The sequence below is a fragment of the Monopterus albus genome, unplaced genomic scaffold (genome assembly GCF_001952655.1).
Source record: "Monopterus albus unplaced genomic scaffold, M_albus_1.0 scaffold392.1, whole genome shotgun sequence".
Lineage (NCBI taxonomy): Eukaryota > Metazoa > Chordata > Actinopteri > Synbranchiformes > Synbranchidae > Monopterus > Monopterus albus.
The window spans coordinates 473868-501461 of NW_018128272.1; the positions used below are offsets into that span (position 1 = coordinate 473868).

At 40.3% G+C, this 27594-nt stretch overlaps 1 protein-coding gene across 2 annotated transcripts in view; it reads left to right on the forward strand.

Annotated features, from left to right (window-relative positions):
- The first annotated feature begins 377 nt into the window (after nucleotides 1-377).
- Nucleotides 378-27594, forward strand: part of LOC109951482 (rho GTPase-activating protein 22) — a 31365-nt gene continuing 4148 nt past the window's right edge. The window contains exons 1-9 of one of the 2 annotated variants that reach the window (XM_020585998.1): nucleotides 410-463; nucleotides 3323-3494; nucleotides 11228-11427; nucleotides 15814-15901; nucleotides 25901-26029; nucleotides 26617-26824; nucleotides 26915-27047; nucleotides 27123-27196; nucleotides 27355-27476. In XM_020585998.1, coding sequence (XP_020441654.1) covers nucleotides 416-463; nucleotides 3323-3494; nucleotides 11228-11427; nucleotides 15814-15901; nucleotides 25901-26029; nucleotides 26617-26824; nucleotides 26915-27047; nucleotides 27123-27196; nucleotides 27355-27476 — 1174 coding nt within the window. In that variant the 5' untranslated portion in view covers nucleotides 410-415. Of the gene's footprint in view, nucleotides 464-3322; nucleotides 3495-11227; nucleotides 11428-14907; nucleotides 15065-15813; nucleotides 15902-25900; nucleotides 26030-26616; nucleotides 26825-26914; nucleotides 27048-27122; nucleotides 27197-27354; nucleotides 27477-27594 lie in introns of those variants that run through there. The other variant, XM_020585999.1, reaches the window with a different exon arrangement.

Sequence of the window (27594 nt, forward strand, 5' to 3'; positions counted from 1 at the left end):
TCATTTTTGACAACCTTTTTTCACTATAAAAGGGGAATAAAATAAATTTGCTCTTAAACCAATTAGCTCTGTGGGTGAATCTAAATTGCTCTAGATGTGATTGTGAGTGTGACTGGTCCTCCGAAAAGGGCAATCAGTCCCGGCGATACCTCGCTTCTCTTCCAGTGCCAGGTACTGTAAGGTTGGCTACAGCCTCTCCAGTCGATCCAGTGGATCCTCGAACGGAGGCGGTAACGACCCCAGTGTGGGCCTTCAGAATCAGAGAACGTCAGGGGGCGGTGGACGTTAGCCAGCTGTTAGCGGGATTGGGTGATAATGTTGGACACTGAGGAAGCAGGTGTGTTAAGTGTGTGTAAATGGCCCATTTAATGCAGATATTTTCTGTGGGAGTTAATTATGCGTCAGTCGGTTAGTTATGCCTAGTGACTGGCGCGAGAACAGTGACAGCGAGAAGATTGTTGTGGTGTTGTTACTTTTTTCACTAGTTGTTTCCTTAATTTAAAGTGAATATATTCCACCAGACACTGTAAAGTTGTGGCATTTTAATAAGAATTGTTACTATGTTAATGTCGACGTTGAATGTGAAAAAAGAGCTACTTTTTGTATTGTTTTGTAACGAAGCTAAAGCTAGCGATGTTTACGCTAACGATGGAAGCTAATTGAGAGCTAAGGTTAGCGTCTCCGCCATAAAGTCGAATTTGGCTAAAGTTAACGTTAGCTCTCATTGTAATGTCATGCCTCATTGAGGATTCAGCCAAATGCTTTACATTGCAGTCAAAGTACAAAACCAGCTAAATCTACTATAGCATCGTGTTCACTGCAGGCTCAAAGTTATCATTCTGTCCTTCCATAAATAAATTAGCAGATATTCGCCAGGCAGGGGGATAGTAGTAAGCTGTTAATGTTCCTACACACTGAAGGCTGTCCTCTGGTTAATGTTGATTCTAGCAGGCATTGATTAGTTTTTTGTTGTTTTCCAAGTGTTAATTGCAGTGTGTTTGTTCAAAATGTAATGTAGACATTGCGGTGATTTTCAGCTTATTCATTTGTTTGTTCCTTAAAGGCGATCTTCAGTAGTGATGGGAGAAGTAGGTACTCAGATTCTTTACTTGAGTAAAAAAGGAGCAAGAGGTTTCAATTTGTCTTAAGGGGCGATCACTCAAAATAGGCTAAGAACCGCTGCTCTTCAGGACAATTGGCATAGATAATGGATGGATCGACACATTTCATCACGCATTAGCTTATGTTACTTGTTTGTGAATGGGTCAAAAGTGGAATATCTATGCTACCTTAAAAAGGAAGAAGTCCACAGGAAGGCTATTAACCAGTGTGTATAGCAATTATATACAGTACCCTCACCAGCCATTTTATTAGGTGCAATGTTGTGAATTGAACTGCAGCAGCAGCAGCTGTGTGCATAACTGTGTGTATAGTCATCTCAATGTGCACCGAGTGCGTCGTCAGTGATTTTTTTTTATTTTATCCATGCTGCATGGATAAAGAAATCTGTCACCTGGAAGTTTTGTTAAGAGGAAGTCTTAATCACACTGTTTGATTAGGCTTAATGGGCAGATCCAAATAGAATCATGTTCAAGCAGTAGTTTGACATTCTGGAAAATAGGCTTATTTACTTTCTTGGTCACCATGTTTCAGTTTTTGGTCAAATAGTCATAAAGGTATAAGTCCAATTATGCGTTTATTATTGAGGTTGTAGTTAAAAATGGTGTTTTACTGAACTACATTATATTTAGAGGTGTCTATATTTTTGTCCTCCCCAGCTACATATGTGAGAGGCTCAGAATATTAGGAACACCTGAATATAATGTAGTCCAGTACATACATACATACATACATGTATGACTATTTCACCAAAAACTGAAAGTGTTGTATTGAATTGCATACAGCTGTACCCAATAAAATGGGCAGTGAGTGTAAGTTACGGTATACAAACTTAATTTCACAGCTTTTAATATTTTTCTGTGTGTAGGAGTGAGTACATGTTTTAGTACAGGCTGTAAACCATCTACTGTAAATCTACAGTAAATGTTTGCTAATATTACCATATTTCAAGATAACCCCAGTTGAGCTAAGTGGAGAGCACATGTGACGGGTGAGTAAGAACAATAGAATAAGCAGCTCTGTTACTGTTTGCTAAGGATTTAGTTTGCTGCATATTACTGTAGAGCAGAATGAAATGATCACTGTATTTGTGATCCATTACTGTGTACTATAAACCATTTACCATTTCCAGGAACCTCACAATAGATAAGAACAACAACTGGAAATCAGGTGCCAAAGGCACAGGTGACATTTTTCCTGTTGGCTATAAATTTCTACCAGTGCCACACACACACACACACACACACACACACACACACACGTGTCAGCTACAGGCCATTTTATCTCTAGGGGACAAGATACTGTTTTCTTTGAGAAGGAACCATATTTCTTTTCCTTTGTTTTTTTTTTTTTTTTTTTTACACAGTTGTGCCACTACAGTGCCTGGAGGATATAATTATGACCTACTCTTTGAGCTGGGAATTTCCCATGTATGGCTGCGAATTGAAGACGGCATTATTTTTAGAAAGCCAAGAGTGACAAAGACAAAAATGGTGAAGGAATCAGTATAAGAATTAGCTTTACGAGCCAGGTGTGTTAGACGCACAAGGACTCTGACTCTGGTACAGTGGCTTCCAATGTGTATGTACAATATTCTTCTATAAAGCAACAAGTTAAGACTGAGAGAACAACAAAGAAAGAAAAAGAATGTAAACAAGAAAAAGGAATGTGTGTTAGTAAAGTAAAAACAAGTACTTATAAATATAGAAATATTTACACAAAGTTATCAAGAATAAAAGTTAGCAGTAATTAAGTAAAAGAGAAATTGGCAAGAGAAGGAGATGAAACATGGATATAGCTAGGGAGAGAAATAGAGAGAGGGAAATAGAACATGAGAGAGAAAGAAGGTGGAGACTAGCTGAGGACCTCCACAGCTTAATTAGGTGCAGGAGGAAGAGCCACCTGCCAGATAAACACCCCCTTCCCATCTCTCTCAATACAGTCATTGCAGCAACTAAGAACACTTAAAATCAAGCATCTGTTAGACAGTCAGACCTGTGCTGTGCCAGTGGCAGACCCTCCCCACACATCTCCTCCTCCATGTACCCCTGGCGCATGTACCGCTATGAATAATGAAACAGGGTGGGGTGGAGGCCATTGGGCGTGTGTGCACAGTGGGGAAAAAAGAAGGGTAGTTCCTCCTCCTTTACCACCCCCTTCTCTTTCCATTCTCCTCCCCTCCTCTCTTCACCCAACCCCCTAGCTGCCGGCCACACTGCAGAAGGTCAGAGAGAGAAGAAGAGGAGAGAGGCAAATACAGGGGCAGAGGAAGAGACGGGTGGGGTGCTTGGATGTACATGAACATGCCGACAGGAGAGTGTTTGGACGAGCGATGACAGCCATGCTGAGCCCAAAGATCAGACAGACCAGGAGAGGTAGGACATGGTTTATTTGCTCTGCCTTCATATATAGTACCTACGTACTACATTAGTTGGCTATTCATTCTTCACTCTGTAGTGACACATCATATATCTGACAGGGACTGTGAAGTTGTTTATCAGACCAGAGGATGTACCAGTGATGTACTGGCTGAACACTGACCTGCACTTTTACAAATAATTCTGATTTTACATAATTTATCTAGTGAAACACTTTTTCTCCACTTCCACTATCACTACAGTCACATACTGTATTTCTGAATGAAGCAGCAGGTCTGCCCACGCAGGGAAGCTCTCATGTACATTAGCATTCTACTACAGTTGGCTGACACTGCCAGTGGGAATTTTATTAAGAGGAGTGAGTAGCATCTCTAGTTTCATCACTGCAACACTCAGAACTAACAGCTGCGGCTGCTGCTGTGTGTGTCTGTGCTCACACATGCATATTTACAGTATGTGTGCCTCGTCTCTGTGTGGATGGATTGTTAATGTCTGTGTGTCCTTCCTTCCTGGCTACTAATCTCTGTGATTGCATTTATCCAGCTGTATCTGATTAAAATGAAATTAATAGCTCCCAAGAATGGGACAGTTGTGTAAATAATCTGCTGGAGCAGCATGTAATTAGTAGCAAAGTGGATTAAATCTGTATTTACATGTATTAAGATGGCAGAACAGATTCAGCTCCCTTGATGATTCAGAGTGATTCATTTGGTACATGTTGTATATTAGCACTTGCTTGATTACAGCATCACATTGAGATGGTTAACCATTAGTAGCATAAATTTTGAGTTTAAGTGCAAAAGGAAATTTCATGTGCTTATACTCATGCCCAAATTTACAAAACAAGATTAAATGCAAAATGCAACTCTTTGTAAATATCATAAGGTGATACTACCTCTCATCCTTCTTGCTCATGTGTTAACATAGTGCAAAGGTTAAAGCTACTCTGAATCTGCATGAGAAGCATTCTCAGCATACCTTCACAAATTGGTGCTGCTTTGCTGACATTACCACATTTGTTGCATGAAGCCCATGAATAAATGGGTATGTGACAGATGTAGTCATGTAGTACATAACTGGAGTCAGAGCAAGTCATGACAGGGACACAATACTAACCAGTGTGCATGTCATTTCATATGCTGCATGTACTTAAGACAATTAAAGAGTGTCAAAGAAGGCACTCATAAATTTATAATGCAAATGCCAGTGACTTTATTGTTGATCATTCTTGGCTGTGACATTCATAATGAAGGTCAGTGACAAGCATAGATGTGCTATAAATATAAGCTAAATTAGAGTTTGTTTGTTTTTTACAGTGGGTAGGCCACTATTTTGTCTTTATCTTCTCTTGACTCTTTATTCATTAAGCTCCAAATAAGAGAACAGTGTGACATGTTGAGTATTCCCTTTCTTAGCAAGAGTCAGATGAGAAGATGGATACTTGTCTCTGTATGCCAAATACAGGCACTTTTGGACCAAACAGTTCTTGGGACTTAGTTCTAGGAACTACCCCACCGTGGAGGTCCACCCATAGATGCATACCTTCACAGGTTTTCTCTGTTTGCATTTGGACCAACAGCAGGAACACTGAAGTAACATAATGCTAAAAGCTGGCTGACTGTTATAGCCAGCAACAGTTAACTGATAGCAGCATCACATTACCAGTAACTGCTTTTTTTTTTTTTTTTTGGTGCTAATGTTAATATAATGAGCCACTAACCCTCTACAGAGGCTTCAATTGGCAGACTGCAGGTCCCACTGTTGCTCTGATGGCTGTTGATAGGTTTCTAAAAAATGACAGTCAGCAGTGCTGAGGTTAACATATATGTAACTCATGGTTCCTGTTGTGCTTGGAGAGTACCTACCCTGAAGTAGGAGCTAAAAAGGTCCTTCAAAATTGTGTTCAAAGAACTGTTAGCATTCTCAGTCTTTGCTGTGCAGACACACAAAAAGGGAGGTACCTTGGTGAAATTGTCATAAATGTGTGAAGTCAATTATATATGTTAATGTCTACCAAAAAATGTCAGAAATCACCTTTGGGAGAAAATCTTTTCATTAGTACTTTAGATGTTTCATTTGGAGTGGGTGGGGTTTATGACTTATACTGCAACCAACCACCAGGGGTTCAATGATCAATTGAACAGGTGATCAATTTGCAGTGCCTTGATTTCTGGGAGCTGTCGCATTGTTCTTCCTTCCAGTTTATTGTACAGACATGAGATTGGATTTTTCTTCTGCCCAAGAAAGTGGAAAAGTTTATTTTCCAAAATGTCAAGCTACTGCTTGAATTATGATTTTATTTGGATCTGCCCATTAAGCCCAATCAGGACAGCCTTCCTCTTATAGAAACTTTCACGTGACAGATTTCTTTAACTAGGAATCAATTCATCAATAATATCTGGTCCATAAAGGAAAACTTTGTCTGCTGTGCTTCAGTAACTGCTAAAATCACTGACAATAAAACTGTATGAGGATTCTGGTTACATTTTTTTGGTGTCAGAAAACTAGCAGGTTTGCTTGCCCACATATCAGCTGCTTCGTTTTCTTGCTGTGTCTTTTTGATCTGCATTTCCATGGTTTTATTAAAGTTCTGCGACATTCTGGCATTTTGGGGCATGTGAATGAACACCCTGACAACATGCAGCATGGATAAAAAGATTGCACACTGACATACTCAGATAATGGAGATGATTATATGCACATATAAGCACACAGCTGCTGCTGCAGATCACTTCACTACATTGCAGCTTTCAATTACAGGCTGCATGTTATAGGTTGCACCTCCAGCCTGTCAAGCAAGGCTGCCACACACACACACGTACACGCACACACACACACACACACACACACACACACACCATGGCTAACAAATTAATCAGCAGTGATAGGCTAGCTTGACATTATGCACTGATGCACCTGTAACTCTCTCTGCCATTTTCCACAAGCCATACATCACTACACAACAATCAGATTAATGAAATTGAATTTCTCTGACATCCCTGTATGCATACGCTAGTCTATGTTTATGTGATTAGCTGTCAGTTTAGTATTGTCTTGGAGTATCCACCTCACCAGGCTAATGGATGGGTTCCTTTATGATATAAGAGCCATACATCCATTTTCTGTTGATGAAAAATATATGGCTCCAAACTGCATTAAGTGACATCACAGGGGCCCCAGTGCATGTGTGTTGGAACGTGTATAGGAATAGAGCATCAAGTTTCCCTTCATGTGTCATTGCACTTGTGTTTTGACTTGGATCTGTAGACAACCAGTAGCTCACATTGTAACCGTACTTGCAGACATGACACTGGTGAATGCAGCTTTTTATGGACAGAGACAGATGTTTGGTTTTCTCATTTGATCAGTCAGTTCCTGTGACTGAGCAATCTTAAACATCGCCATTCAAATTGTATATGATGAACTGGCAAAATCTACAGTGGTAGGATTTGTCGAACCCTTGCTTAACACAGTCTTTTTAAAGGATTAATTTAACCAAATAACAAAACAGTTTATGTCACTGGGATTTCAGTCTCTATCCAATACAATGGATGTGAATACTGTTGAATAGTTATTTTAAAATTCAACAGCAATACCTTTTAGCTCAATGCCCCTAGGAATTCCATTATTCTGCAGCTCTTTACTTACATCCAGTGACAATATTCAATGCTAATACAGGAAACAATGTGCCCTTGATATAGTGAGGATGAAGTCAGGGGTGTAGAGGTCAAGATGACAGATAAGTGTTTAATTTGGGGGATTTAATTTAACTTTTATTAGCAAATTCCACCAATCAGCTAATAAACATACAGGATTCTGTGTTAGTTCCATTTATTGTCTTTTTTTTTTTTGTTTGTTTTGTCAATGGCAATTGTCAAATATTTTTACACCAAAAAATATCACAATTGCAGACAAACATCACAAAAACTGTATACAGTGCATAGAGAATTACCAGCTGGTGAGCTCGCTGCTAGCATGCTAACACTAGTAGAGATTTTTTTCTGTATTGTGGTGTTTACTCCCCTTTTGCATTGTGTTCACTGGGTTTTACAACAGAGGCTCTCCAAGCTAGCTAGCTTACCTGCCATTTAACCCACTAGTTAGCTCAGTCTCTAGTGCGTTTGCTATTCAGTTTCATTCTGCATCATAACTGTGTAAAGCCTATGCCTCTTTCTTTAGTCCAGCATAGCAGATTAAAACTAAATAGTGCTACACAGCTAATGGGCTGCTTCTTTTGTTGAAGTTCACCAAAGGTGTTTGGCATGCTCCAGTGACCACTCTTTAAATCTATCAAGATATTTGTGTGCTTCTTTTCAGGTTTTCCTTTAAATCATAGGTAAAGTCAAAGTTTTATAAAGTGTTCAACTGTATGCATTTCCAATTTCATCATCAAACACACACATTCATAATATCATGTATGAATTGCATATTGAGCTTTCTGCTCAGAATGATTTTTTCATGACCCTGAAATAACATGGACATATGAGGCAGTTTAAATAAATTATCACTGAGATTTGTCATGATATGTAAATGTGGGCATACTGTGCATCTGTCTGCAGGCATGTACAGCCCTTTTATTTGACTCAGCCCTTCCTTAACTGCTAGCTACTGTAAAGGAATGAGCCACAGCTGCACTCTGTTTCACTGAATTGCAATGATTTTGTATAGTCCCTTTTTTTTTAACAGTAAAACCTATTTTCAGCACTGTAGCTGATAGTTGTAGAAGTAACCACAGAGCAGCTCCACCCAAGCCAAGGAGGATCTGAATCACTCTGAGCAGAAGGTCCAAATTGGCACAGCGGGTAGTCAAGCTTGGCACACACACATTCACACAGTCAAAAATCAGTTGTTGTGACTCAGGCGTGAATCATTGACCAGTATATGTTCCGCTTCGTCCATAATCCGGGCAGATGATGTGAGGAACAGTGGAGCTCTTTTATTCTAATGCTGGCAGGGTGAGGACGGATGGAAATGTGGTGAGGACAGAAGGGTCAGAGAGGACAGGCAAGGTGAATACTACTTATAGCAACAATGTGATGGAAAGAGTAAGACACCAAGTTAGGTTTTGATGGCTCAGTTCTCATTGAGCTGACTAAGAAGACACATGACAAGCGTTCATGATGTTTACACTTATAAACAATGTTAACTACTTAGTCTCCTCATGCTGAGGAGAAATGGAAAGAATAGCAAGAGTGTGTCTCTTTCTTATCCCAGAGACTATTTGAATTTCTCTCACTGGGGCTATAAAAGTAATTTCATTAAAAAAAAGGAGAGAGAGATTGGCAAAAGTTTGAAGTAATGAATATGCATGATATTGCACAGGATGTCCAGCAAATAAATTGACTACTAGTGATCACAGCTCCTATAGTCAGTGTATTTCTATCTAAATGATATAAGGATTTGAGAGAAAATTGTAATGTCCAGTATCTCCAAGCATGTTTCCACTGACTGGGGACCTCTGTTAATTTGACTGAGTTAACGAATAGCTTAAAGCAGCAAGTTCTGGTAAAATGCATAATGCTAGCATGAGACTCCAGAGTGAACTGCTTTGCTCCGCCCACCCCAACGTGTAATTTGGTTTGGCGCACTTACCTCTTCTACAACACCCCTTTCTCTTAGCATGGCTGTGTGAGTTAGAATAGTTTGCAATGTGCAAGTTTATCCAATAGTCATAAGTTTATATTTTGAAAAACTAGCCAATGAAAATGTGCCTCTAATCCAAGAACACACTTGACAAATTTTGGTTTAATGAGATATCAGTAGTGTGAACAAGGATCCTCTTTTGTATGTGTGTTGTATGCATAATTTGCACTGTGGGCTCTCAGTAATAATAGAGCTTTGAAAGGACTAGCAGTGTCGAACATGAGGAGGGAGGGAAGAATTAGTCACAGTAAGAGAAATGGAGGGAGACGGGGTCACAATGCTGAGCGGAAAAAGGCTGGAATTAAGACAAGATGGATAAATGAGAAAAGCTAAGGTAGAGGAGACGAGGTAATGGAGAAAGTGAGAGAGGGGAAACAAAAAGGAGAAGAATTTCTGGCTGTTATAACATGACGATCATGGATACAACTAGGAGGGAAGGAGCTCTATCCTTCCTAATGGGATAATATGACACTGGCACAAATATTTTTAGATTAACAAAGGTTGTAACATGAAAACCTCATAGTGATGAATTATCACACAACTTTGCAGTTCCTCTCAGCTCCATGCAGCATCTCCATTTTACGCTCAATGTTTTGGTTTTACAACCCACATCTTTACTATTTTGGTTCAGCATTGTTGCTTCCATCATGTTTCCAGATGCAGCTGGTAAATGTTTCAGCAAACAGAGCTCTAAAAAAAAACTCAGTTATTGGCTTTTAAGGTGATATATTTGGCTGACTAAATAATTAGGTTTTGGCTAACAAATTGTAATGTCTCTGAATGATGCTGCCACTGTACTTTCACTTTGTGTTTTAGCTACTAAATGTACTAAATGTTTATGATAATAGTAATTCACCAAATGAAATCTTATTTTCATATATCAAAAGCTCACAAAAAAGTTCACACATGAAAACCATGCATAAAAAGCTTTGAGTTAACATGTAGCATTAAAAATGCTGATTAACAAAAGTATGTACACCTTTTTTGGGAAATAGCCTATTCTTAGTTCAGCATATCTCTGGGGCTGCACAGACTGGCAGGTAAATCTGTGACGTGAAATAAAAATGTTGTCATCTCTGTCCTTCAAGCTATATGTGTGATGAAGAGAGAGCGAGACAGACAATAAAAAGGAATAAACATAGATTATATCCCCCCTGAGGGTTGTCATTTCTGTACGTGTGTGTGTGGCACAAAATGTACACCAGCAGGGAGGATGTCTCCACAATTGATTTCTATAAATTATATATGATCATCAAATAACATTGCCTGCCCAGAATACACCTCTTGTCTTATCTCTGTGGCATTTTTTCATCTGTGCAAAACCTTGAATCCTTCAGCCATTTTTTGTGTATAACAAAATTTACTGTAAACCAGTGTGAAATTTTTAAAAGACTAACACAGTGATCTTGAATGTTTTCAGATGGCATATTTATGACTCAGCTGTTTTAAAAAATGAAATGATGCATCACTTTTTTTTCCCCCAGTGCTAATGTCATACAAGGATGATCTGAGTGGCTCAGTGGCGAAAACCTCATGTCACATTGAAACACAGCTACAAAGCTTCTATCCCATCCCTTTTAAATCTGTCCTTGAGTGAGCTCAGGTTACACACATTTGTTGAGAATGATTCAGTCACACAGCCAGTCAGCGGGTCCCATGTGGTCCTATTATATCACCTCAAAAGCCTCTGCTATTCTGTTGGTAACACATAATAGGTCTCTTCCAAGGACCTCGGAATAGGAGGGGGAATCTCTGTCACCTGAGGCAGTGTGTGTGAGACTCTGCTTTCTGTTATTATTTGTGCCTGCTTGCTTCTCTGCACTCCCACTCCGTCTTCATCTAGAGACACAGCAGCCCAGGGCCAAAGGTTGTATATGTTCATGACTGAAGAGCAGAGCGTGTGTGTGTGTGCGCATACAGCATATAGAATAAGGGAGAGCCAACTACTATCAGGGAGAAAATGAAAAGACACAAACCAAAGAAATAGTAGAACCACCAGTTCAGTCCCCTTTGGCCTTCCCCATCCCCTCACTCTCTGTCAGGCTGTATATACACAGAATATAAACAGTGAATGTATGTGCTTGCAGCCAGGTCCAAGAGCATGGTGATGGGCGAGGTGTCGCGGGGCCCATGTCGGCCAGCCTCCCCCAGTCTCCAGGAGGGGGCACTGAAAGCTGGCTGGCTGAAGAAGCAGCGTAGCATCATGAAGAACTGGCAGCTACGATGGTTCGTTCTGCGCTCAGATCAGCTCTACTTCTACAAAGATGAGGAAGAAACCAAACCACAGGTAATACATTGATAGAAGCTGGATAAATCATTACATATGTAAAGGTGCAGTATCTAAGATTTTACATACTGTTTGATAAATCAAGTGAAAATGGGACAGAACATGAAGTATCTCTGCTATGCTACTGTCCTCCAGGACACTGCCACCTAGAGCTCTTCTGTTGTTATTTCAGCTTTTCTAAACTGTCATTAAAGTTAAGTCTGTGACGTGGCCCTGCCTGCCACTTGGCAAAGGTTATAAGAAGCTTTTATTTTTTACACCACGAGTAGTCATGTCAAACACCCAGCCACGAAGAACCTGTTAGCATCTAAGAAAGTCACTTTCGGCTTTTCCCGACTAGGGGTCGCCACAGCGAATCGTCACACTGACGACTCGCATGTTGACATTTGGCACATGTTTTACGCCGGATGCCCTTCCTGACGCAACCCTGGCTAGAACCCGGGCCGCAGCGGCGAGAGTGCTGCACCTTAACCACTAGCCTACCAGGGACGGCTTTGTAGCATCTAAAAGCCCAAAACAGTGATTGCCAAACCGAAGAGGGCACTTTTTTTTCATACACAGAGTGTGAGACAAAGAAAGAGCAAAAAACCAGGGTTAACATCGGTATGACTTTTTGTGATGGAGAGAGTTAAAAGCACCTAAAGGGCTCAGATGTGATTCACGTGTGCTGTTCTTCCTTCTGGATGTGTTAGCATCTACAACTAATGTGTTTTTTCCTCATTATCCATTATAGTGATATACACTACGTACATCTATAAGTAAATTTAACTAAATAAATACTAACCCATACAGCTAGATACAGTAAAGGATGCTTCAGCTGTGTCCAAACGTCCACTTTAGTGATCAGTTTGAGCACAGAGAGGACAGAAACTGATTCATCTGCAGTGTTTGTGTTAGCTGCTAGCTAGTGTGAACTGAGAGTTGAGATCAGGGTGCAGAGTCATTTTTCAGTCTGTCGTTCTCATCAATGGCGGGGCCCATGACATGATACAGTAGCTACAGTCAGCTAAGGTTATCAATTCTAAATTACCACAGTCAGTAATGTGAGCTCAATTTGCTAACTTGCTACTAGCCATGGGGAGCATGATGTGACAAACTGAGGAACTAGGTCAAGTCACAGTAATAAATGTGGCTAACAAATTTTAATAAACTAAATCTAAGCTATAATTATAAACAAATACTGAAGTGTTAAACGTGAAAGACACTGTTTATATACAGTCAGTGGTGAAGTCCAAATTCTATATCCTCCAACTAAAACAGTCATTTGTTGTTCAGTAGGAGAAGAATCACAGCAAACCATGATGGCGGGTGGGTTAACATGCTATGTATTGCAGAGTGATCCTGGATGAAAGTGGCATGGAGTAAACAGACTACACATAACAGCAGTAATGTTCGTTAAGTGTGCTCTACCAACATTACAGCTAGCTTTTATTTTTGACAAGGGATGAAAAGACAGCAGTAATGATGACTCACCACACTCACAGGACATTTTAATTCATTAGTACAAATATCAGCATTTGATGCTTTGTTTCCTCCTCCATTAGGACATCATAATAATATTTACACAGTCACTCTCTAATCGATCTCATATTTTGTGGCCAGGTGCTGACTCATTTTCCCATTATAATTTCTGTTGAGATGTTCAAGCAACAAGGTAGCTGGACTGGACTGACTTCACACTCACACATACATTTGAACAGCTATGAAGACTCTTGACAGCCCCCTACCCCAACCTTAACCATCACATCAAATGCCTAACCCTTAGCCTGACTTGAATCTAAAGCTAATTCTAACATTAATCCTAAAACCAAGTCTTAACCATCACAATGTAAGAACTAGCCAAATGTCCTCACTGTCATGGTATAAAACTCAAACTGGTCCTCAGACTGTACATACATAGACAGCCATAACTGATATTGGGATGGGCAGTCAGTATAGATTACTAGCTTACATAGACATGACAACAGGCAATGATGTAACTATACAACAAAGACAGACATCAGGGACATGACTTTACCTCTCACACACTCACACAGCCTTTAGTGGACAGTAATGATGTCCCTACTTTCCTGGCTCAAATTTCAGCATTTTTATTGATTTCTTCAGTCTTCACTCTGTGTGACTACTGTTCATTTAATGTAGGTAGCAGCTGTCCACCATCACTGCCTTTTAGGCTCTGTCAGAGCGTACACACACTTGATACCCTCAGAATGACGTGTTCTCATCGATGTAGTCTCCATTCTGAGTGGAATAAATGACTGAAGACTTTGACAGAATGTCTTTAATCAGAGCTTGCCAATACTTCTCCAGCCTAAATTGATTTGCAACTCCCTGTGGATTCAAATCACACAAATGGTCAAGTGCACACACGTACACTCAGAGTAATGCACAGTTACGCACATACACACACACACACATCCTCCTCTTCTGAGAGCAGGATGTGTGAGGCTGTGTCATTCTGGCCCCCTTTCTCCCTCTCATCTTCTAATCGATAGGAAATTTGAGACTGGAAGCAGGGGGAGGGACAAGGGGTAGGCAAATCACTGCAACAGGACCCCCCCCCATCAAAGGATGTGATAATTGGTAGAAGAAAAGGCACTAGATATAGCTGCTAGAGTGCAAATGGACCTCACTTATTGGACATGAGATTTCTGTTGCTCCAAGACAAACACATGGGGGCAGGTGGTTCATTAGTGCTCCAAATACATAATGATCTGCTTCTAATAATGATCTAAGAAAACCATGCACAGTAAGTTGTACAGTTATAGGTAGATGCGTGTTATGCCTGCAGTTTAAGTGGTGTGTAACCACCTGTCAGTCAAGGGCAGTGTGGAGAGTGGACAGTCTTTTTCTTGACTTGTATATCAGCTTAATTTGGTGGCTTGCTTTTTTCTTTGTTTTCTTAGCAATGTAAGCGGCCTGTTCATGCTTAATTCCGAACAAACTGAAATTGAAATTTGAAATTTTGTGGAAGCACAAATTGCTGCTTTACTGTTTCTGAAACTCAAGTCTGGATGTCACCATATTGGTAGTGCTTAACTCTGCCTGCTAGGTCTAATCCAGAAATGGGCAAAGAGGTGGAGTGTGAGTGGAGCTCTCTAGCAACCTGCTACCTAAGGCAGGACCCTCCCTCCTCTTACTCAAAGAAGCCACACCCTTAATTAGTGCGTAACCTTTAGTCGTAATATAATTTAAACAGGCAAGTTATAAAAAGGTGTGAAGTGTGTGAATCTTCAGAGGCCTGGACTGGTGTTCTGGTCCAGGATGATGGTTTGTTTTTATGAGCAAACCAGGTTAAACTGGGTGTGTCTACATCTGTTCATGACTAGTGGAAGGCTCATGCACGCAAGCCCAGTTTCATAACAAAATGTCAAACAAAAGTCACTCTGTTTCCAAGCTAAGACCTAGAAAAGGACAAACTGCACTACTTATCCCACATTTTCACCCTACACCGTTTGAATGTGTGATTTGTGTTTTCAGGTTACATGTTGCCTTTTCTTCTTCATTCATCCCCGGCCTGCTACTTGTGTTATAATGAGCACATAGCACCCTTGGGACCTTCCCCCCACATGGTTCCTGCCCTGCCCCTGTGTTCCATCCATCCACAGCTTCCCACCCCTTCCATTTGTTGCTATGGCAACTAATGCTGGTGAAGGCTTGGCCCGCTGGTCGAGGCTGCTTGGCAGACTCCTCTCCCTGTTTGATGGACGATGCCAGTACGCAGAGGCCAACCTGCAGACGCTGGCATCTCTTCACAGCTCACTTTGCCTCAGTTCTCAGACCTAAATGGGTATTGATCTGGATAATGTATTCTGATAATCTGTGTGGGTCCCTGTTCAATCACAGCAGTAGCTGCTTAAAATTTTAGAGGGATTAAGAGTGGAGCAATAGGAAGGAAGGAATTGGGAAGAGGTAGAAAGCAAAGATGAGTGGAGGAATATAAGAAGGAAAAGAATGAAGGCCGAAAGGAGGGAAACACAGTGTCTTGCCCAAGGACACTTCGACATGTGGACTCCAGGCACCGAGATTTGAACCTGAATATCAAATTTTTCTTACCAGTGTCATAACAGTGTTTGAATTTTCTGTTAGTTAAACCACAGGCCTGCATTTGTGGAATACAAAGCAGCGTAGATATCTCCTGACATATAAGTTGGGGGGGGAAACAACATCAGGTGGGTGTAAATTAAATCAGCACAAACACAATTTATTCCAACTGAAAAACATTAATTCTTCTGTTTAAAATTTTCAGCCTTTTAATTTTATCTGTTAATCAAAAGTTGCCAGCTTTAGCTTTCATTTGTCACAACTGTTAACTGAGAGCAGAGTAGAGACATAATTGCATTTGTCCCAGAGCACAGTATTTTAAAGCTTCACCCTGTCTTTCAGGGCTGTATAACTCTGCAGGGATGCCAGGTCAACGAGCTTGCAGCTAACCCAGACGAACCAGGAAGACACCTCTTTGAAATTGTACCAGGTGAGAGCCACTACTGTTCATCCTCTTCTCCTGTCTTCACCTCCCTGGCTTATTTCACAGCTCTTCCAAAACACCCAGCAATTTCTGCTGTTGCTACAGTTTACATTTGAGTATTCAGTGTTAATCTACCTGTAAAAATTGATTTTGCGAGTTTAGATCACTGTGCATCCACATCTGATCTTACATCACCATGCAGCACTTCATAGAACATTTACATAGCATGAGTATAAAAGAAATCATATCATGTGAATCATATTTCCAAACTGGTATACATCAAAGGGGTTTATACGTTATGACGGAAAACAGGGGAAGTGCATCTATGGGAAGGGTCTGTCCAATAACACATAAAAAGCCAAGATATAAACTGAAGCAGAAATGGGAAAAAACTTGCAAGAGATGTATTTTATGTATATCCTGTGCCATGTGGTTGCTATCCTGTATTCAAACAGTAGAGAGCAATGTTAGCCAGGGATTCATTGCTGTAGTGGTCAGTCTCTTTTATTTCACACCTTCATAGCTGAATAACCTATGTGTCAGCTGTCAGTATTGCTGCTTCTAGCTTGTGGCGTGTGAAAGTTAGCTCCAGCGAGAACTAACATAAAGGAAATGGATAACAAAATGGCCTGTCTACAGTGTTGACTGTGCCATTAGATCTCAGGACTGTTAGTATGTTGTCATCCCAGCTGACATGCAGAAGCTTTGCCTGTGGTTGAACAGCCTGGTTAGATTGACATCATGTAGCCTTTGAAGGTTACTTAATAAGGTTTGTCTTGAATTGTACATTTGTCAATACAATATGTGTACTGTAAAAAAAAAAAAGTATTGTAAGCACATACATATACAGTAGAAGTTCTGTTTTACAGATTCAAAAAGTGTTCTGTTTTTTTATAGTCTTTTGACATAAAATTCGAGGGTTTATTAAGGCACATTTACAAAAAAAATGTGGAAGTTAAATGCATAAAATCAGCATTAACCTTGACACCGCTTTCTAAATTGTTTAAGTCCTACAGCCAAATTTGCAAGATAGCAGCTGACTCTAGTGGTTGCATGGCACATCCTTCTGGCTCTTCATATTACTCGGTCATTCAAAGTGTTTGCTTAGAGGTCTGTGCTTGTGTTTATAATGGCTGCCAGGCTTTGTGAGCCTCTGTGTTTTGTTTAGGGCTAGTCAACATAGCAGAGTAGTGTGAACCCCAGTGGACCTCTCACTTGCAGACAGGCCAGAAAAAGATGCAAGGAGACAGGTGGGAAGGAAGAGGGAGGCAGAAGGCCAGCAGAAATGCCTCACATGAGGAGAGATCAGTTTCAGACAAACATAGATCCTGGGAGGGTTAGAAAAAGCTGATGAAGACTATACGGTTTAAATGTTACATCAAATGGAAGAGCTGCTCTTCACACTATAGACGTTTCTTAGTCAGGTTCCATAGAAGCCTGGTTGTACTTCACTATAACCTGAGTTACCGTCCCCTTTTCAGTCCTCGAACAGAACGACTTGCTTAAAATTGTTGACTCCTTGGGGAGAAACACAAGTTCCTCTGCTCTCTAGTCTATAATCAGCTTAGAATGGTGAAGGCTTTATTCACTTCTGTTGTATGAAATAAAAAGACTTGGATGTTTTAGACATTACATTCTATTAAAGACATGCTTCAAGGAGGATAGTGCTTTCTCCCTCAGTCATTGTTATCTGGTCATGTCAGCAGCAGCTGATTTTACAGAATAGTGAAAAGGTAAGAAATTAAACACGTTTTTTATGGCTAAGATAAATTGAAATTAGTCATTTTGCAAAACAAACTTGTACTACTTTCTTATTTTTCCTTACGGCTCATATGAGACCATAAATTCACACTGATCCAGCAAAAGCTCAACTCTCTGCTGTGTTTTAATGCAAGGAGCTTTGTTGGTCAGGGGGGTGAGGGGTTGCAGGTGGAGTGTTGTAGGCGTGTATGATGTTGTGATGAGTCAACATGAGTAGCTTCATTCATGTTTCCAGCTTCCATTGTGTTTTGGTTAGTCCTGCTAATAACGTAGCTTACTCTACCTTAGCACCAATTCTACCACCAGTCAATGATTGATAGATAAAAAACATTTAACATCCAGTGCCCTAACTAATGAAAATGCACGGTGTGTCATTATGGTGCGTTAACTGTGGCCCAAATTTGAGATTCAATATCAGTGAATGCTCATGGTAAAAAGGTAAACAAAAGTTTTCTTCCTGTGGGTGTCAACGTTCTGAACGACCCCTTTATGTGATTGGTCAGTGCAGCACCTCTACTGGATGATGTCACTGTCCAGTGCAGCAAAGGTTGAACCAAATTCATCTTTTTCACCACATGGGGTTGCGTCGTTTTGCCGGATCCCCCTGCATTGCTGGTGTCGGCTGCGGCGAACGCAATCCCCCATAGAACTGAATGGAGAGGGCTGTGTTTTCTTCACACCTTTGAAACTCAGTCTGAACACAGCCGAAGTGACTTCAGATTTTTTATAATGAACACACAGACACTAACAGTAACCACCCATATTTATAGAGCGCATTTCATTACAAAGAAACTCAATGTGCTTGAAGTTTAAAAAGATATATAAAAATGTCAAACCATAAAAGTAGGCAATATAATAATGTAAATATACACATACTGTATATAAATATATGCCCACACATATCCACACATCTCCATTGACCCTTTAAGGACTGTTCTTTTACAGTAATGGCACATCATGGGAACGCTGAATAGTTCCAAACATTAGGAGCAGCGCCATAGAGTTGCACTGATTTGGCTGCTATCTTCTAAAGAAGTTGAAATCAATAGCAATAATTGTACTGTGACATTTTAAGTTAGCAATATGTCAAAGCATGTTTTACAACCTTTCAACTGTCTCCCTCAAATATTGTGTGACTTTAATAGATTATGTGCCTGGCTAACTAGTTAAATTAGCTGAGCTCTCTATACCAACAGAACACAGAAATGGTTTACAAGGCTGTACAAGTCATTAAAAGTAGTAATTTGCTGATAAATTCCACTGTTCCCTACAGAAAACAATGGATCTGAATCAGCAGTTTGGAACTATTTGAAGTTTTATGAAGTAGCCTGACCCACTGCCATTTTGTACTCTCTAAGTGTGGGTTAGTGGGATAATAACCAAGAATGTAAGAATACCATGATATACACTAACTGTACAGTATAGTGTATACACTGAGGATGTTAGTGGAGCCCCAGTCACACATGTACCTCTGAGCCTCAGTAACATTCTTGGAATTCACAGTATAACAAATAATGCAGTTTACTAAATGAGGGGTGTTTAATATAAATCAAAGTGTATTCTAAAAGTCAGAGTATGTGAGATTGTGGTTTTGTGTTTAGTCTAGTCTCCATCTTTGTTGCTAAGTGATCAGTTCTGGGGCATTACTGCACAGTCAGAGGAGCCAGGGTGATAAAGGTTTTATAGGCGGCACATATTTCTTTGGATGTTCAGCTATGGTGGCAATGCCTGCCTTTTTTTTTAGGTTTACCACTAACATAATTTCAACATAGAGCCATTAATGCATAACATAAATGTTTGTGGATAATTCATATACTGACTTTATCTAGGATTTATGAACTAGTTACAGAGTGTACAACTTTCATAGTCATTGCAGCTGGTAAGAGAAAGTAGCAAAATAGATTTTAAAAGACTTTTTATTATATAAAGTAACTGATTATTACATTCATGCAGGTCCATATGAGCCTTTAAGTTTGACTTGAGGAAGAATCCAAAGTGTACTTACTGCCTGTAGTGATTAGCATTGTTTTCCCTGTTTGCTTGTGTATGTGTGTGTGCAAATTTGTTTGGCAATGATTGGAGGACAGCCCATCTCCCAGTTACTGCACACAAAGAGAGATGGACAGAGAGAGGGAGCCTTGTTGCACCCCTTTCTCAGGGATTTGCTTCTCCTCAGGGAGGCTGAGGGAGCGGACATGCATTGGAATCAGGAAAAAAGAGTGAATGAATCAACAGAATAAACAAGTGAGGAGTAAGAAGTGGGACTTCTTTGTCGGAGTTTGTTTTCGTTGGAGTTGAGCATGCCTCGTTGGCAGGTTCTGGCCATCAGTGCTACCTGTGTACTGATCTGTTTCCAAACGGATTTTGTGGTGCCAGAGAAGGCACTTCTTCATGCTGCAGTTTTAGACCACAGCCAGACCCAGGTCCAGCTTGTGCTCACTTAGACATGGGGCCAGTCTGCTGCAAGCCAGACAGACTGAAGAAACAACATCTCCAAGGTAACGGGAAACAGATGTAGGAGATTTTTTTTACAAGTGTAGTAGAGGCTGAAGAGAAGTTCTGAGAGTGATGGAGGCGTAGATTTACAGTATCTTTCCAGCAACCTCATTTGGCATAATGTTGAGATACTGGCTCCTGTTTCTGCCCTCTAAGCTAATGCTTATTTTCAAGAGACATACTTAAACAAAATCTTTAAAAAATTTTGCCACAAAAAGGGCTTCTCCAGTAACCTACCTACTTCTGCAAAATGTTTGAATGAGTACAAAAAGTTGGGTTTTTGGTTGCCCGATTCCCGTCTAACAACTTCATTACATCATTAATTATTTATTTATACTTATGAAAATATGTAAACTAATAACTTGTTACTTAGATCATCTTTTTGACCAGCTCATAGTTACTTTTTTGGTTATTTGCATGATTGACCTATTAGACAACTATTGTTACAGGATGACTATGGTCTTCTGTACTGTGTGTCACACTCGTGGTGGAAAGCTTGCTTTGTCCACAGCAACACACATTGGATTAAAAACACGAGGTTCAAGGTGACATGTGGCTAGAAGGTCTTTGGCTATAGTTTAGTACTCCTGCACTCTCTGGAGATATCCATGGAACATCTCCGGTCTGGCCAACATTGTATGTGTATCATCAGTATTTTTAAAGGTTTGACTCTCTTTCCTTCCCCATTATTAATGGAAAAGACAATAAGAGGATTGTCTTTTCCATTAATAATTGTATTACTGTTGTCATCCTGAAAAACAAATCTCATCTGGATATGTGTTAAAACAGATAAGATGATGTGTATTTGGCAGTCATGAGTGGAAGGTTCAGCATGATGAGTGGAAACATTGAGTGTATTAGCATCACCATTTAAATTCTCTCAGACACACAAGAGAAGAGCTATAAATGACTGCATACTGTAGGGGCTTAATCCTGTAAGTATCCAGTAGTAAATCTTGTGCTCTAAGCTATTGGCTGCCCTTAACAGTCTGAACTACCAATGCACTATTTTCTGCCACTCTCTCTCTCTTTCTATTGCTCTGTCTCTCTTACTCATTCACTTGCTTACTAACTTGGTCTGTCTGCTTCACTGCCTTTCATACTGCTCAGCACAAAGGTCATATAAAGTGAATCCCTAGCCAATTTATAGATCCCGATCATCAGTCTCATTATTAATAGAGGATGTAGCCTGAGGGACAAAGCACATCAACACACTAAACAGTGTGCAGTGTAAACCGTATGACTGTTTGCAAGGCTAGTAGAGCTCGAGGTCATACCTCTGAATCTACCTATAAGCAGTAGTTCAACACTAAACACTAATGTCATTAAATGTACTTATTTGCTTTCTTGAGTTGAAAGCAAAGATTGTTCCTACTCCTGTGTGTGCGCTAAGCATGCAGTGACAGCTAGGAGAAAATTTGCTTATCTTAGTATAAGGTATGTATGACGGGGGAAACAGCTGGTTAGGCTCTGTTCCAAAGTAACGGTCTGTTGACACCTGTAAAGCTCACTTTACATTGGCAGCTCAAGCTAGGCTAGCTGTTACCCCAGCCTCTAGTGATTATGCTAATCTAAGCTAACGGCCAGTCTCCTGGCTATAGCGTCTACTGCACAGTCATGAGAGTGGTATCAATCTTGTTATCCAGCTCTTGGAAGGAAAGTATGTTTTCCAGAGTCCAGTTCCACTTTTGACTGTGTTCCACAGCTACTTTTTGAAAAGTTGAAAAATTATATAGTGGTTTTCATCTATTCTCTGTTAAATCACCTTTTTTTTTTTTTCTCAAGAAAGATGAAAATAATTTTGTCATTGTTCAACAGCAATTGCCACAGGTAATCAACAGTATAAGAGTCTAAAAAATCATCTTCTTCTACTTGTGGCTGATGCTGCCAGGGGTCACCACAGCAAATCATCAGCTACCACCCAACTGATGATTCGCACATTAAACTTGGCATGTTTTACGCCGGATGCCCTTCCTAATTTAGAGTTGCCAATCAACCTAACCTGCATGTCTTTGGACAGTGGGAGGAAGCCGGAGCACCCGGAGAAAACCCACGCAGGCACAGGGAGAACATGCAAACTCCGCACAGAAAGGCACCCGGTTGGCTGGGGCTCTAACCTGGAACCTGTAAGAGTCTAAAAAATCACAGTGTGAAATTTAGTAATCGCTTACTCCCATTTGACTCTGTTAGTTATAATTTTGGAAGGTTGTCTCTTTTTAGGGAGGTTTGATAATCTGGTCCAGGATGCGTTATCTTATCCCAAGGGATTCAAGGTATTAAGAAATTAGCCTCCTGGTCCTCCTGGTAAATGTTGTTAATGAACTCTACACGTTGTGTGCTTTTAGCTGAAATGCTAACATTAGCCATTGGTAAGCATACCTTCAGGAATCATCCGGTTTTGCTCAGAGCTGGAGGGTTAGGAACCTTGTGGCATGCGAATAGGATTTTAAGACCTCTGTGTGCAGCTGATGGGGCTAACTTTGATGGCCAGTAAATACCTTTAATCATAGCTTGACTACTAGCGAAAGTAATGTATTTAAACTCATTACCTTAGTTGTTGCAATATCAGTAATGAAATGACTTGAGTGATTTGTTTATTTATCCAGCACTGGATAGCAATAGCAACACCTCATGGTTTGTGAATGCTATCTAGCAAGGCTGACAGTGTTGACTGACACTAATCCAAATGTTTAAATCAGCTTATCATCCACTTCTGCACTATAAAACACACCTGTGTTCCTTTTTCTTTGCTTTCCAGCCCTAATTTCCCATTCAATAGCATCTGTGAGTTAACATTTAAGAATCACTATAAAATTATCAAGAATAGTGTATATCTTCCATAAACAGACAGACTGATATGTCAGCCTCCATCTGAGGCTGAGAGTTTGTCTTTGTAAACCATGTAGTCAGTGTTATCTTAATTGGCTCCAAAATGGATCTTTGTCTTCCTCCTTCATCCAGGTTCAGATGTTCCAATTGTTTTGGTGTCTGTTGGCTATGTTGAGATTTATTTTAAGTGGCTGTGTTTGTGTGTGTCAAGTCATAATTTACTGAAGAAGTTGTACTGGATGTGTCCAGGCTCCTTAATGTCTGAGTCACCCTTTTAATTTGCCTCCTTTCTTGAGGGCAAACTGAACTCATTTAGATTCTTTTTCAGCCTGCATATTCATACTATGTATAAACAAGGGCAAGATGTCGAATAATGGTAAACCCTTTATGGTACTGTAAGACACTCAGGCACTTGTGATGACAGTGCGACTTCACAACGCTAGGTGACAATGGCACTTAGTTTTATGGCACCACTGTTTATATTTGGATTCCCTTCTCACAGTAAATGACACATAGTAAATGGCTCTCTGTGACTGTGGCAACAACCACCCAACAGTAATGGCTCAGCCAAACTAGAAATGCATCACATTCTTCCCAGATCATTTAAATGTGTAGCAGAAGAAAGAGAATATTCAAAAAGGTGGTGGAGTCAAGATAGCAAGATTGGTTTTCCACATTATTCAGCAGTTATAAAAGAAGAGCAAAACATCACATATTACAGTATGCAGAATAATTATTGTCTTGAACTGTTTTCCTGCTGTTGCTTGCCAATGCATAAAGGTCAAAAGAAGTAGTAAAATAGGCTTATTCAACCCCTAAACTCACTAAAGGATGCTCTGGGGTACAGTATCAGTTAAATGGCCTAAATTAAAATGTGAATTGCTCACTGGAGCCATACTGTAATTACAGAACAAGAAGGTTGTAGAGCACACAGAGCATATAAAGTGCAGCATCTGGGCCATCTAGTGGTGAGAAATCCTTATAGCATGTTGTTTTATACCTTGTGGCAACCCCAGACAAAACCAAGTGGGTGAGCATTTGATTTTTTTTTTTTAAATAAGTTCTCTTTAATAAGTAATTTTTACATCATTTTGAGAACATTGTTGGATAATTTGTGTATCAGTTTGTGAATTAGAGGGTCTGCTGCTCTAGTTTTATCTTTAAAGTGACTATTGCTCAGGCAATTCCTACTGCCTATATTCACATAAACTCATTGCCCACTATTAAGTTGACTACAATTAAGCAAAATCTGTGCAGGCTCATACAGAAAGCTGACACAAACTAGTTGCCACAGTGACAAACCTGCAAAAGGGTTCTTCAAATATACCACCTTTCCAATAAGGTCCTTAATATACAGTGGTGTGAAAAAGTGTTTGCCCCCTTACTGATTTCTTATTTTTTTGCATGTTTGTCACACTGTAATGTTTCAGATCGTCAAACAAATTTATATATTAGTCAAAGATAACACAAGTAAACACATCATGCAGTTTTTAAATGAAGGTTTTTATTATTAAGGGAAAACAAAATCCAAAACTATATAGCCCTGTGTGAACAAGTGTTGGCCCCCCTGTCAAGAAAGAGAATAATTGAGCTCTATCAGTTTGGAAAAGGTTATAAAGCCATTTCTAAAGCTTTGGGACTGCAGCGAACCACAGTGAGAGCCATTATCCACAAATGGCGAAAACATGGAACAGTGGAGAACCTTCCCAGGAGTGGCCGGCCGACCAAAATTACCCCAAGAGCGCAGCGACAACTCATCCAAGAGGTCACAAAAGACCCCACAACAACATCCAAAGAACTGCAGGCCTCACTTGCCTCAGTTAAGGTGAGTGTTCATGACTCCACCATAAGAAAGAGACTGGGCAAAAATGGTTTGCATGGCAGAGTTCCAAGACGAAAACCACTGCTGAGCAAAAAGAACATAAAGGCTCGTCTCAGTTTTGCCAGAAAACATCTTGATGATCCCCAAGACTTTTGGGATAATACTCTGTGGACAGACGAGACAAAAGTTGAACTTTTTGGAAGGTGTGTGTCCCATTATGTGTGGCGTAAAAGTAACAGCGCATTTCAGAAAAAGAACATCATACCAACAGTAAAATATGGTGGTGGTAGTGTGATGGTCTGGGGCTGTTTTGCTGCTTCAGGGCCTGGAAGACATGCTGTGATAAGTGGAACCATGAATTCTGCTGTGTACCAAAATATCCTGAAGGAGAATGTCCGGCCATCTGTTTGTGACCTCAAGCTGAAGCGAACTTGGGTTCTGCAGCAGGACAATGATCCAAAGCACACCAGCAAGTCCACTTCTGAATGGCTGAAGAAAAACAACATGAAGACTTTGGAGTGGCCTAGTCAAAGTCCTGACCTGAATCCAATTGAGATGCTGTGGCATGACCTTAAAAAGGCAGTTCATGCCCGAAAACCTTCCAATGTGGCTGACTTACAACAATTCTGCCAAGATGAGTGGGCCAAAATTCCTCCACAGCGCTGTGGAAGACTCATGGCAAGTTATCGAAAACGCTTGATTGCAGTTGTTGCTGCTAAGGGTGGCCCAACCAGTTATTAGGTTTAGGGGGCAAACACTTGTTCACACAGGGCTATATAGTTTTGGGTTTTGTTTTCCCTTAATAATAAAAACCTTCATTTAAAAACTGCATGATGTGTTTACTTGTGTTATCTTTGACTAATATATAAATTTGTTTGATGATCTGAAACATTACAGTGTGACAAACATGCAAAAAGATAAGAAATCAGTAAGGGGGCAAACACTTTTTCACACCACTGTATGTGTACTAATCAGCATAGCATGGTATAATTCTATGTTAAATGCTTATGAAGTGGAAGAAAAAAATAATTGCAGCCTCTTGTGTACTTACCCATACTATTTTTGTCTTCTTCTTCTTCCCACTCCATTGTTTCCAGGTGGAACAGGAGAGAAGGACCGAGCGCCGATCAGCCATGAGTCCTTCCTGCTCATGGCAAACTCCCAGACAGACATGGATGACTGGGTCAAGGCCATACGGCGGGTCATCTGGGCACCATTCGGAGGAGGTAAAACCAGCCCTTTGACCTGAAACACGAGAACTGAACACATTTGACTGAACGGGAATTACTACCAATAAAAAAAATAAATAAATTTAGGCCTAAGAGCAATTGATGATATGACTTGTCAGTGTCTCTAAAAAAAAAGTGCCTGAAAAAGCTGCAGCAGTTCTGTAGATATATTCTGTTTTCCTCATCAAAATTCTTATAAACAACTCTTCAACTTTGACTGAGAAAGTTCTATCCACACCTTAGTTGAGAGGCTTTAATAGAGTGCTGTAGTAGTGAGTCCTAACTTCAGAACAGAGTCAGCATTTTTGCACTTCCAGTTCCTTCACCCAGTGGGTTTTTTGAATATGTTTTATTAGTTTAAGTCATTTTTACAAGCTAAAGGCCAAATATTGTCTGGTCCTTGTTTTTCCATTGTGAGGATTCTGTTTTATGTCACTGCTGATTGAATAATTTGGGGATTTTGGAGGTAAATAAGAGTATACATTTATTTACTATTTTGTGACATTTTATAGACCAGAGGCAAAATAATCAAAAGCTGAAGTGATTAAAAAAAGTTAGTCGTGTCCTTCCTGTGTCCTGTGCAGGGATATTTGGTCAGCATCTGGAGGACACAGTGCAGTATGAGAAGAAGTTCGGCCCCCGGTTGGCCCCCCTGCTGGTGGAGCAGTGTGTGGACTTCATCAGGGAGAGGGGTCTCGATGAGGAGGGCCTCTTTCGGATGCCAGGTCAGGCTAACTTGGTCAAAGAGCTGCAGGAGGCCTTCGACTGCGGGGACAAACCTCTGTTTGACAGGTAGATAGGAGGGAGCACGCCAGCTTTTTGATAGTTAAATGGTGAAACACTACAGTAAATCGACAACTTTTCTTCTGTACTCCCCTACAGCAACACTGACGTTCACACAGTGGCATCTTTGCTGAAGCTGTACCTAAGGGAGCTACCTGAACCAGTTATTCCCTTCTCCAAATATGAAGACTTTCTAACCTGTGCACAGCTTTTGTCCAAAGATGAGGAGGAGGTACTGAATTCTATGGTTGTGTGTGAATATGTTACTGAGTACGGTGTCTGAACAGTGGTACCGTCTGACTTTCAGGGAGTCCAGGAGCTTGGAAAGCAAGTTAGCACTTTACCTCTTCCTAACTACAATCTCCTCAAGTACATATGCAAGTAAGCTCTTATGATGTTTAATCTCATTCTCTTAACTGTATAATGTAAAACATGTGCATTGACATATTCACAGATGTAGAGAGAGTTCAAGAACAAAGGTGATAAGTTCTCAAAAAAGATTAGTGTTTCTCTCTCTCTCTTTAACTGTTATCTCTCAGATTCCTTGACGAGGTCCAGTCTCACTGTAATGAGAACAAGATGAGCGTCCAGAACCTTGCAACTGTATTTGGACCAAATATCCTACGACCCAAAATGGAGGACCCAGTCACTATCATGGAAGGTATCAATGTTGTTCACTGATTTATTCATAAAAAGTCATGGTAGACTAGTCATGGTAGAAAAAGCTTTACCTGTTTTAGTACTGACAAATTAATCGCACTAAGCAAGATAAAAACATT